This window comes from Microtus ochrogaster, chromosome 2 (genome assembly GCF_000317375.1).
Source record: "Microtus ochrogaster isolate Prairie Vole_2 chromosome 2, MicOch1.0, whole genome shotgun sequence".
NCBI classification, from domain to species: domain Eukaryota; kingdom Metazoa; phylum Chordata; class Mammalia; order Rodentia; family Cricetidae; genus Microtus; species Microtus ochrogaster.
Window position 1 is genome coordinate 90,452,808 of NC_022010.1, and position 10,045 is coordinate 90,462,852.

Genomic DNA, 10,045 nt, shown 5'->3' on the forward strand with positions numbered 1-10,045 from the left:
TAAGGGTAAGATGTATAATGTCAGGTAAATCAATGTCTATGGGCTTCTCAGATATTTTTTCAGATAATTGCATGTTTAAAATGCAGTATCAAGATTGTTCAGAAATTATTCTGATTTCAGCAAGGCTTCAAAAGCAAAAACAGTACACTTCATTCTTGTTTATTAAGGAGATTTTGGCATGTACAATGTGAACTATAATACGATCCTCTTCTCAATGAGTCTTGGCCATATTTTTTTTGTCTCATCTCTTTTCAGTGAGCAGCCTGAGGGGGTGTAATGGAAGGAAACAGGACCCTGCTGACTGAGTTTGTCTTTAGAGGAATAACAGATCGTCCAGAGCTGCAAGTCCCCCTGTTCCTGGTGTTCTTCTCCATCTATGTCATCACCATGGTGGGCAACCTTGGCTTAATCTTTCTCATCTGGAAGGACCCCCATCTTCACACACCTATGTACCTTTTCCTTGGAAATTTAGCCTTTTCTGATGCCTGTACTTCATCCTCTGTGACTCCTAAGATGCTTATGAAATTTATAAATAAGAACGACATGATATCCCTGGGTGAGTGTTTCTCCCAATTTTATTTTTTTTGTTCAAGTGCGACTGCGGAATGTTACCTCCTGGTAGCGATGGCCTATGACCGCTATGTAGCCATATGCGACCCTCTGCACTATGTAGTTATAATGTCCAAAAGACTCTGTGTTCAGTTCATAAGTGTGTCATATCTGATTGGACTTCTACATGCCTTACTTCATGTAGGATTGTTATTTAGGTTAACTTTTTGTAGTTCCAATATAATAGATCATTTCTACTGTGAGATCTTACCACTCTATTCAATTTCATGCACTGACCCATCCATTAATGCATTGGTCGCTTTCATTTTTGCTGTTTTTATACAAGTGAGTACTTTTATAAGCATTATTGTTTCTTATATTCGTGTGCTTTGTGCCATCCTGAAAACAAAGTCTGGGAAGGGCAGAAGCAAAGCCTTCTCCACCTGCAGTGCCCATCTGGTGTCTGTTTCTTTGTTCTATGGCACCCTCTTTGTCATATACGTGCTCTCTGGATCTGACACAGACAGTTATCAGGGTAAAATGTATTCATTATTCTATACCATCATCATTCCTCTCTTGAACCCCTTTATTTACAGCCTAAGAAACAAAGAAGTTTTGGGTGCCTTGAGAAGGCTCACAAAATGATGACTAATTCCTGTAAACTTCAAGGTGTGTTTTATCTCCAGATTCTCTCTTTTTAACTTCATCATAATATCTTGTGCTTGACACATAATATGTATTGGCTTTTCTTACATATTGTTAAGTAAAGCAATAAAATGTAGACTAAAATGCCTGTATTATTAGTAATATTTTTACTATTATTATAAAAATAGTGGAATCCCTAAGGAAAATAGAGCATAAAGGAGAACATAAATTGTCCACAAATTAATGTTAATAAATTCTTTTCCTAATAATTGTGTCTGTATATTATTGAAACAACATGTAAGGATTCTATTTTTTATTTATTGATTATTTCTTGTTCTATACATTAATGTGTTGCACATGATCATAGCACCCACTGTCCCCTTTTATCTTCCCCCAGTCATACTTGCTGATTCTCTCATTCCCAAGTAGTGCCCCTCCCTACTCTCCTGTCTTAGTTTACACAGAAATTCTCCAGTTGTTCATAGTTGAAATGATCATGTTGAATATGGAACTTCCCCTCTTCCTCTGGCTTTTACATTTCTTTTACCCATTTTATTTTTCCATCATGTTCCTTAGGCTTTGGAGTAGGTGTTATTGTTGTTCCATTTAGGACAGGGGACTCTAGAGTTGCTTATTATCAGCACTTAAAACATTATGTCTTTTGGAAATTTCATATATGAATAAAGTGTTTATACCATTTCCACTCTTCTGCCATCCCCCTTCAACTTTTTCTGTCACCTATATCCTCTCTCACTCAAAACCTCCGTCTTGAGCCTTGGCATTAATCACTGTCCTCCACAATAAGAAGCTTCTCTTATCAAGGCTGAAATCTGCACTATTGTATGGCTAATAATGCACCTGTTTAGAAAGTAGTTTGGCCACATGTCCATTTAGCACAATAATAAGTAGTAATAAGTACCCACAGGACTTGTGGCCTCCCTAGCCAGGTGCTTTTGATCATGTTTACTGCACTGGGTATACATTTCCTTCCTTGAAATGGGTATAAAATTCAATCAGTACATCATTGATTAGCCCCGAGGAGTCGCCTGGCACTGAATCAGTGGCCTAAACTTGCTTGGTAGGGGTGAGGGCCTTTAATGAGTGTTCTCCTCCTGTAGCTTCAATGTCACCTTCTAGTACTATGAGGGCTAGGGCTACTCTGCAGGAGGAGAACTTCTAATTTGGTTCCAGTCTTTGTCTCCCTGTTTTGGGTCAAGTGTAAACTGCTTTCTGTAATAAATTAATACCACATGTTTCTGGTAGGCACCCAAGAGAAAATGCAACAACTTCGATTGCTTTGAGATCCTCTGGGGCCTCCACAGTTAACTCATGGAGAGTTATTCGGAACCCGACAAAGATATTTTCCTTAAAACTCATATGGATTCTGGTATCAGAATCAATCAGCAAATCAGAGTACCTAAGTTCAGATTTCTTTTATTATTACTCTCAATATTGTTATTATTGTTAGCTAGTTATCAAAGTAGGAGTTTTCTTATTCACTCAACTAAAATCTTGTACTTCAAAACTTAATTCTTTCACAATTTCTGAGTTGTGATTACCAAATCTGTATACAATAGGGATATTTTATTTTTATAATTGTTTTTTTTAAATATTTATTTATTTACTTATTATGCATACAATATTCTGTCTGTATGCCTGAAGGCCAGAAGAGGACGCCAGACGTCTTTACAGATGGTTGTGAGCCACCATGTGGTTGCTGGGAATTGAACTCAGGACCTTTGGAAGAGCAGGAAATGCTCTTAACCACTGAGCCATCTCTCCAGCCCCCCTTTATAATTGTTTATTATGCAATAATCTTGTATTTGATGGAGCCTTAAAAAATAATAACAGCAGTAACCCTGAATACTCCACTCTAAATAAACTACATGAGACATTAGAAACTTTTGCATTTTTCTTAATTAGAAAATGGTCACCTTGCCTTTTGGTAAGTAATATTTGCTTTATATTGCAATTTTCCATGTCTTTTTAACTTTAGGTTTTTTTCCCCACATATATACACATACACACACACATTCGTCCCATCACCACCCTTCCCATTGCCCCCCCCCTTTTTCTCTCTGGATACCTTCTTTCTACATATTATATTAAAGCTGCAGGTTTCACTATAGCTTTTTTATGCACCCATAGCTTTGATTTACTCTCCCACAACTTTTACCTTCCCCCTATCCATACCCTCTCCATTCCCATTTTTATTTTCCCACTCTTGGTATCTCCTATTTTCATACTGTTTGTGTTTTACTGTCCTCACCAAGACTTCACCCCAAATCCCCACATCCTGTGGCTCCTTTCTTGTTTTCTGGCCTGTAAGGATACTCCGTCAACCTTAATCACACAAATAAAAACTTTCCAAACTAAGCTCATCAATGAGGAATGACATGTAGAGTTTTTCCTGTATGTCTGAGTTACATCACTTAATATACTATTTTTTGCTCTAAGTATTTTTCTAGAATTTTCAATAATTCATAATGTGTACAGCTGAACTGAATTGAAATGCATAATACATACATGCATACATATAGATATATACACACATGTATACATATATATATTGCATGTTAATTTTCCATCCATATTTTGTCTTGGCTGATTATATTTCCAGCAATTGTGTATAGAGTAGGAATGATCATGGGTATACTGGTATCTGTATCAGAGAGTGTAGAGTTACTTGGCTATATGCATAGGGATGTTAGAGCTGGGTCTCATGATATTTCTTTTTCAGCAAAATCAAGCCAAACCCACACCTGTCTTGGTACACAGCAGAGGCGTGGAGCTGCACAACTGCCCAGCAGAGATGGACTGCAGAAGCAGAGCAGAACAGTTGCCAAGCAGAGTTTCAAACAAAGTGAAGAGGCCAGGTGCACTGACAGTTACAGGAGGGGTTGGCTTCAAAATAAGCTGTGGTCCAACAGCCAGCGGAAGCAACAACAAAAACCAAACCAAAACAAACAATCAAACTAAGGCAGTGGTAGCTACCTTCCAAGTGGTGGCAGTCATGACAGTGGCCAAAGCAAGCTATACCAATTGCTGCTCGGAAGGGGGGAGACACACAGAACTTAGGCTCCTAAGCTGCAAGGTCAGCTACCTTGAAAGGCTGAGGAATCCTCAGGAACCATAACTATTGTAAAACTAACTGTTCCAGTAAATAGAGCAATGCGAGAGTTATATATATATATAAGACACTAGAGGGTGCTACCTACTATTTTTACTGCGTGCCTGCTTGCCACTGCTGTCAAACACTAAGACACAGGAAAGGTGGCCACGAACAATACTTGAAGACCTTCTCCTTGCCTGCCCAAGTTCCAAGTATAACAAAGGACCTCAGCCAACTGATGGATAACATCATGTCTTGAAGCATCCACTCTACCATAGCTGGCTATCTGTAATACAACATGGTGCTGCTTCAAAGGATTCTTGTGAGGAATGCTAACACTTGTAAGTAATGTTGGCTTTTCTGTTTGTTTTTAACAGCACAATAATTTATATTCTTTGAATTCTGACTAAGCTCTTTTACTTCTGTCTGTGACCGACTGCAGTGTTTATCACATGTTCTATACTTAGTAAAAACATCAGTCCCTCACTTCACTAGGAACTTGTAATGGAAACAGTGGTTATCTTCATCATTTCCCTTCTGCTTATTATTAGCACAGGGCTGAGGACAATTAAAGTGCTCAGCAGATGTTTGCTGCAGGATTTACAAAGACTGTTCCAGCAGTTACCATCTGAGAACTGACTACTCTTCGTGCCTTTACTTTTCCTATGCTTGCCACTGTCAGATCCAGATCCTGAGGGGAAGCATATAAATACATTTACAACAACAAAATATAATCCTAGACTTACTGAAAACAGGTCAGTGTTTGCCACACATGGGTTTAACACAGGCAGAATAGTTATTCAATTCCAACACATGCAACGGCTTTTGCTATTAAGACAACACATTACTCTCCAGGTCCAAACCTGTGTTCAACAAAAGTGAAAATTTTAAATATTTCACAAAAGAGTCTAGTAACAGAATCTACTAGCTACCCAAATTTTTACTTGAAAATAGCTATACTTGTTTTGAACTATTTTTAATTAAATTATTTTTATCTTAAAAAATAAGAGGGCACAAGATCTCATTACAAATGGTTGTGAGCCACCATGTGGCTGCTGGGAATTGAAGTCAGGACCTTTAAAAGAGCAGGCAGTGCTCTTAACTGCTGAGCCATTTACTCATCTATAATGTGCCATGAGTTGGAGAGATACAACCCTGAGGCCAGAAGGGCAGGGGAGCTGCCAATGTCCTCCATCAACTGCAACTCTCTGGAGAGTGGGGAATGCACATCACCTGGGCAGCACAATAGGACCAATCCTGTTGGTGGAGTTGTGGGTGATCAGCCCTGTAGTCATTAGCATGGGAAAACTGTCCCCATTAGTCATCTCTCATGTTGTGGCATTGGTAGGAGAGAGATGCATGTCCCCCCTCCCCCATCAATGCATGAGGCAGGGGGAGAGCTGGCCCTGTCTCTCATCAGCTGTTGCCCCTACCTCATGTCTGGGCAACACAGTAGAACTGACCCCATAGTTGTTGGGGATCTGACCCCGAGGACATGAAAGAAAGAAAAGTTATATTGCCCCTTGCTCAGTGCTGTAAGGTCTGAACTTCCCAGGACAGAACAGAAGACCTCACCCTCTTGTTTGAGGTTTCTGTCCTACCCGGTTCCCACAGTTGTTAAGTCCCAAAGAAATCACACAGAGGTCTACATTAGTTATAAACTGATTGGCCTATTAGCTCAGGCTTCTTATTAACTCCTATAACTTATATTAGCCCATTATTGTTTTCTATGTTAGCCACGTGGTTTGGTACCTTTTTCAGCGAGGCAGTCACATCTTGCTTGCTCTGTGCCTGGATCACGACTGCAAACTGCAGAATCCTTTTCCCAGAATTCTCCTGTTCTCATTGCCCTGCCTCTACTTCCTGCATGGTTTCTCTGCCTATACTTCCTTCCTGGCTACTGGCCAATCAGCATTTTATTAAACAAGTACAAGAAACAAATGTTTACAGGGTAAAACCAATGCTCCACAGCATCCTGTTGGTGAGGATAAGGGAGAGCTGGTGGACTGACCAAACATGCAATTATCTAAACCCACAACTAGGGTTACATGTTGACCCACCCCAACATCCACCCCATCTGTAATCTGCTGGAGCACTTGAACAAATCAGTCCTAATGACCCAAGGCAGCAGACCCAAGGTTGCAGTTTTCACAGCACAGGGCAACAGCAAGATAACTATTCCAGTGAGGGCTCAGGATAGATAGTTTAGCAGAAATCACAGGCTTCGACTCAGATCAATGATTCCCTGCAATGAACACTTGCAAGAAAAAAAGATATATTGATAAATGGGTTTACTATGTGACACACTGTGTTGTACTGCAGCTTCAGATTTTTCTCCTTTTTACTTTTCTCTCTCTCTTTTTTATTGTGCAGGGAAACTTGTAAGGGATGGAGAAACTTGAATGGGATGGAGATATATGGTATGAAAGACACAAAGAATAAAAAAATACAGTGTGCTCAAAATTGCTTATTCATATTCAGAAAAATTAAAGTGAATTGATATTCTCATTTTATATAAAGCCAACTTGAAATATTTAATGGCTTACATAGAGGTATAGCATAGACTCTATTATTACCCAGAAGCCATAATGAGTTATCCTGATGTGTTATCTGGACAATCATTTATTGAACATTCACTCCACAATAATAAGCAAGAAAAGTTAATTAGACCAGAAAATATCCAGCAAATCAAACACACACACACACACACACACACACACACACACACTTCTAGCTAGTCTAAAGTTTAGAATGTTATATTTTCAAATATGTATTATAAATCTCCTCATTGCAGATTTACAAACAAAATCCTGAACAATGTAAGATTATTTTGACAATAATCTTTCAATTCTAGAAGGCTAAAATAATAAATATTAATGAAAATAATGTGACTAGGAAAAACTTTATGTTTTAAAACTATTGATGACATCGCCCTGGGCACCTGGGAGCCCCTCTAGGTCCAAGTCTCTTGCCAACCCTAAGGCGGCTCCCTTAATTAAGATATGTGCTTCCCTGCTCCCCTATCCAACCTTCCTTTATCCCAATCATCCCATTTCCCCAAGTTTCCCCCATGCTCCCCTTCTCACTTTTCTCTTCCCATCTCCCCTTACCCCCTCCCACCCCACCCCCAAGATCCCAATTTTTTGCCCGGCAATCTTGTCTACTTCCCATAACCAGGAAGATAACTATATGTTTTTCTTTGGGTTCACCTTCTTATTTAGCTTCTTTAGAATCACAAATTATAGACTCAATGACCCTTATTTATGGCTAGAAACCAATTATGAGTGAGTACATCCCATGTTCCTCTTTTTGGGTCTGGCTTACCTCACTCAGGATAGTGTTTTCTATTTCCATCCATTTGTACGCAAACTTCAAGAAGTCCTTATTTGTGTTTTACTGTCCCCAAAAAGACTTCACCCCCAAATCCCCACATCCTATGGCTTCTCTCCTGTTTTCTGGCCTGTGGAGATACTCTTAATGATACTCTTTCTTTTGTATCCTTTTTTTATTGATTTTTATTGAGCTCTACATTTTTCTCTGCTCCCCTTCCTGCCTCTCCCCTCCCCTTCAACCCTCTCCCAAGGTCCCCATGCTTCCAATTTACTCAGGAGATCTTGTCTTTTTCTACTTTCCATGTAGATTAGACCACTGTATGTCTCTCTTAGCATCCTCATTGTTGTCTAGGGTCTCTGGAATTGTGATTTGTGGGCTGGTTTTCTTTGCTTTGTCTTTAAAAACCACTTATGAGTGAGGACACGTGATAATTTTCTTTCTGGGTCTGGGTTATCTCACTCAAAAAGATGTGTTCTAACTCCACCCATTTGCCTGCAAAATTCAAGATGTCATTATCCGAGAAAGGCAAATCAAAACAACTCCGAGATTCCATCTTACTCCTTTAAGAATGGCCAAGATAAAAAACACTGATGACAGCTTATGCTGGAGAGGTTGTGGGAATACTCCTGCATTGCTGGTAGGATGATTTCTCAGAATCCTTAAGAATTCCTTAAGACTCAGTAATACCACTTTTGGGTATATATATCCAAACGATGCTCAATAATGACACAAGGACATGTGCTCAACTATGTTCATAGTAGCATTGTTTGTCATATCCAGAACCTGGAAACAACATAAATGCCTATTGAATGAAGAATGGATAAGGAAAATGTGGTACATTTATACAAAGGAGTACTACACAACAGAAAAAAGTAATGACATCTGTGGAGATACTCTTTCAAGCTTAATTACACAAATACAAATTTCAAAACTAATTCATTAATGAGGAATATTATGTAAAGTTTGTCTGTGTGTCTGAGTTACATTACTTACTGTAATATTTTAGCTCTACTAATTTTTCTGTAATTTTCCTAATTCGAATTGATTTGACTTATGTATATATATATCATATGTTAATTTTCCATATTTTTCTGACTGTCTTGGTTGATTGTCTTTCCCAGCTATTGTGTGTAGAGCAGCAATGATCATACATGTACTGGTATCTGTATCAGAGCGTGTAGAGCTTCTTGACTTGTACAGGGATGGTGTAGCTGGGTTCATGATATTTCTTTTTTAACTATTTGAGAAACCTGTATACTGGCTCTCCTAGTTATTGTACAAGTTTACAGTTCCTCCAAATGATCAGAATGCTGCCTTTTAATTTCACATCAGCATTTATTTTTAAAGTATATTTTTTCATTTATAATTCTACAAATTAAATAATAATGCCCTTTGTTCAAAATGTGTCTCATTATCCTTCCCAATTCTCTTCATCTCTCACAAAATACCCTCTTCTTTCCAAGCTGATGCACTACTTTCATGACCTTTTTGTGATGGATAGGGTGTTGCATTATTTAGGGATACCTAGATAAGAATAAGTCAGAGGTTATTTGAATGACAACAATGTATGAGTGACTGCAATACTGGAGAATGTAATTATATTCCCCCTGTGACCTTTAAATGGCTGTAATTCCTCTGCGAGTGAGGTCACATAATACATTTTTCCATTTATGGTGGATATATTAATGGACCATGTGCCATGTAGCTTTTGTGTGGATTCATGCTCACATCTGCCATGTCATATCCAGAAGACGACAATTTGTATCACTCCTTCCATTCTTCAGCTCTTATATTCTTTTGGTCTCTCTTTCTGCAATTCTCCACAAGCCTGGAAGGGATGATTTAGTATTTCACTCAAGGCTGAGAACTTGAGTTTGTTCTCACTGCATTGACTCTGTATACGTATACAGATACGTATTAAGGTCGCTAACTGCAAGCTGAAGCTTTTCTGATCAAAGATGATAGGAGCACTTAGATATCGGGGTGTAAACAGGACAATTTTCAGGGAAGTTTAACATCATATCTGTTTCCCAAATACAATCATTTTTTTCCTCCAGAGGGCCTATGACCTCCCCATCATATACTCTTATCAAATGTAAAGTGTCAGCTATGAGTTCCTTTATGGCGTAGGTCTAAAATCCAATGAGAAAGAAGTTATCCTCACATAGCCATGCCAATAAGGATTTTACCTAGAAGGTAGGTATCAGTTTAAATTGTTCACAGCTGGTTAAGGTAGTTATTGGCTTTCTCTCTGAGAATCTTCTATAAGACATTTCAGCATGAAGAAAGTTTGCCAGCAGGGAAGAAGTTTTCCTGTTAGGTCAGGAATTATTTATCTGTTTAATGTGATCAAAGAGTTTGCTGTGTTCAGCAATAAGAATTTACTGTCTAACTGACATGGGCAAT

The 10,045-nt window shown here is 38.6% G+C and overlaps 1 protein-coding gene across 1 annotated transcript; it reads left to right on the top strand.

Moving 5' to 3' along the window:
* The first annotated feature begins 276 nt into the window (after positions 1 to 276).
* LOC101995021 (olfactory receptor 5AC1-like) lies at positions 277 to 1,194 on the top strand. Its single transcript, XM_005345275.1, has one exon. It carries the CDS (start codon positions 277 to 279, stop codon positions 1,192 to 1,194), a length of 918 nt encoding a protein of 305 aa, XP_005345332.1.
* Positions 1,195 to 10,045: the final 8,851 nt, after the last annotated feature.

What these genes read in the sequence shown, in the direction of transcription:
- LOC101995021 (XM_005345275.1), top strand. Translation starts at nt 277, where the DNA reads ATGGAAGGAAACAGGACCCTGCTGACTGAGTTTGTCTTTAGAGGAATA.